Source organism: Rhincodon typus, chromosome 5 (assembly GCF_021869965.1).
Source record: "Rhincodon typus isolate 14 chromosome 5, sRhiTyp1.1, whole genome shotgun sequence".
In the NCBI taxonomy this organism is placed as follows: Eukaryota; Metazoa; Chordata; class Chondrichthyes; order Orectolobiformes; family Rhincodontidae; genus Rhincodon; species Rhincodon typus.
In genome coordinates, this window is record NC_063336.1 from 46584566 (window position 1) to 46587275 (window position 2710).

General features: G+C 39.7%; 1 protein-coding gene across 1 annotated transcript; it reads right to left on the bottom strand.

The window, feature by feature from the left end:
* Positions 1–1130: 1130 nt before the first annotated feature.
* On the bottom strand, positions 1131–2213 carry LOC109935545 (4-galactosyl-N-acetylglucosaminide 3-alpha-L-fucosyltransferase 9-like). The gene has a single exon (XM_020534180.2). The coding sequence runs from the start codon at positions 2205–2207 to the stop codon at positions 1131–1133; it is 1077 nt and encodes a 358-aa protein (XP_020389769.1). The 5' UTR covers positions 2208–2213.
* Positions 2214–2710: the final 497 nt, after the last annotated feature.

Genomic DNA, 2710 nt, shown 5'->3' on the forward strand with positions numbered 1-2710 from the left:
CTGACTGAATTTGGGTTTTGGAAGACCGACATTGAGGACCTGGTGCTATAGTGCCCAGTACATAGTAGGTGTTCTGGGCATAAGTCCTTGTTGGGGAACAGGGAGGAAGTCTGGACAGATTTGCCCCAGGAGTTCCTTTTGGAACCAGAAGTGTGTTCCTGCTTCTGTTAACCCATACAGTAAACTAAAAAAAAAGATTTGTTATTGACTCTGCTGGCCCTGGAAGTGATTGCCAACAGATTTTGCCAGACACCGCAGTGGTCTCAGCTTGCACAGGCCTCAAGTTAAAATGATAGTTTGCAAAACATCATCAAAGCCTGATCTGTATGTTTAGGAATCAGGTGTCCTCATACACTGAAATTTCAAACTGCAGACAGCAAATTAGGGCCGATAATAAGTAATAAGTTTCTCACCCCCTTCTAATGATACCCCTTCTGCTGGCAAGTGTTAACTTTGAGACCATTGCATCTGCTGGTTATTCATTAGGCAGATAGGATTTAAAGTGCCTGGAATAAATGATAAGAAAAGTGTTCATTTCAGCCAGTAGTTGTGTCTTTCTCCCAGCCAAATCAGATTGCTGTTAGAATCTATAGAGCAAGTCCCCACGCTAGCTCATTCAATTTGTATAAACAATTAATTATAACAGCAAGGTAAGATAAATTCAAAACTAAACAAAGCAATGCTGCTTTACTTAAAACAGATGGATATTTACAGGGCTATAAATCATTTAAAATTCTTTAACCTGTAATGAAAGTTGAATGATATTTTTCAGTTAAAGTGTCAGATGCGTTGTTCAGGATAGTTTGTCCATATTTTCAATACAGATTGTTTTTTTTCTAATGTTTTATCACAAGTGCCATTGCTAAGGGAAAGGCGATGTTAAGTTTCTTTAAAACAAAATCAACTTGAAAAGCAATTTCATTTTCCAATGGAAGTGAATTTCAGGTGAGAATTAGATGCTCAGAAATCCACTGCTGAGGTGTGAAAGGCTTGAAGACTAGATAAGATGAAAGATGAATTTTTTTTGGTAGAACAAAAGCATTAATCGAAAATTTTCTTTGGAGAAAGAAGTCTATTGAATTCCATATTGCTGATGATTCATGATAGTAACCAGAGGCATGTTTTTGAATTCAATCCCAAAACCATTTCTCCAAACTAGAACATGATCGATACTCTTGATGGCGTTTTATATTCTCACACACGTTACATGCATGTTCATCCCAGAAATGAGCTATCCGCACTGTGTAATACTTTCTCCACTTGAAGTAGTTCATGTACAAGTCCTCATTATCATTCAGCTTATGCAGGTAGGCTGCAAGTTCTTGAGCCGATTTGAAATCATCCACATGAATAAAGGAATCAGCTGGAATGTAATTTTCATAATTTTTTCTCGATGGCCCCAAGACCACGGGCACAGTGCCTGCAAGCAGGGCGTTGTAGAGCTTTTCGGTTATGTAATCCTCATGTACTGAGTTCTCAAAGGAAAGGTAGAACTTACAACTAGATATTGTAGGGATCAATTTTTCATTGCTCAGGCGGTCCCCAAAGGCTTGCCCATAAGTGTTGATTTCAATATATTTATAGAGTTCATTGTAATACTTCACTCTGGCATGGTTAGAGTTCCAGTTGCTTACAACCCAACACACCAGATAGCTTTTACTGGGCAATTCAAAATCTAATGGGACTTTGCTCATTGTCAGAGACCCATAAGGCACCTGGATATCTGAATCCCGTCGATATGTCAAGGTCAGGTTGAAGAGTTGGTCGAGTCCAGTCCTTTTAGGAGCATGGCTAGGTGACTCCAGATTCATCCAAACCCATTTCTGAAAAGTTGGCCGAGGTTGTGTGGGCAAGTTGGACAAGTCCCCAGTTATGTCTCTGTGATGGAAAAGGACAGCGTGCGACTTGTTAAAGAGGCTCCTATTCACAGTCAAGTGACAGTCATGGATGTTAAACTCAGATTTACAAGAATCAAGCTCAAATGTCTGACCGAAAGGCCAAAGCCAAATGAGCACAATAGTTTTATTCTCTTCAGCATCCGTCACAAAAGTATTCTTCAAGCCTGGTGCTGATGTGGCAGATTCCAGTGGAGCATAAATCCAGGTGCTGGATGGTTTTACATATAGCAACGCAGCTAAAAAACAGCCCAAAATGATGATGGACAATAACAGGAAACGGAAAATCCCTTTATTGGATACTGATGTCATAATGTCTCCTGTAGGGTTAAAAATAAAGACTGTTAGTATCTGGGAGTGCAGCACTTCTTCCAATTAAACTGCATCAGGATTTGAACACAATTTCCCAGATGTGAAGAGGAATACTTACACTGGAAATATAAGAGATAAGGTAAAGAAAGTGGAAGTGGAACAACATTAAAGTAGGACCTAAACTTAGTGAAAATTAAATGAACCAATAGCACGAAGAAAGCAGTGCAAGACCATAACTGTGTAGGGACAACAAAGAATATGATAAATATTGCTAAAATTAGAATATACTAAAAAATGGAAGGAAAGAAAGGCTTGTATTTACATTACACCTTACCAAAGTTATAGGTCTGAACTTAATGAAGGGGACTTGCTAGCTGGCTAGGCAGTAGTCGGCTTTCCCAGGATCAAGCAGTATTGATCTGCTACCTCCCACCGCCACCTCCCCTGCCTGTCCCAAGATGTTTGACCAACCAGAAGCCAGAGGCTATGCATACTTGGCACTG

Bases quoted from the DNA above. Each gene is read 5' to 3' on its own strand.
- LOC109935545 (XM_020534180.2), bottom strand. From the start codon at position 2,207: ATGACATCAGTATCCAATAAAGGGATTTTCCGTTTCCTGTTATTGTCC.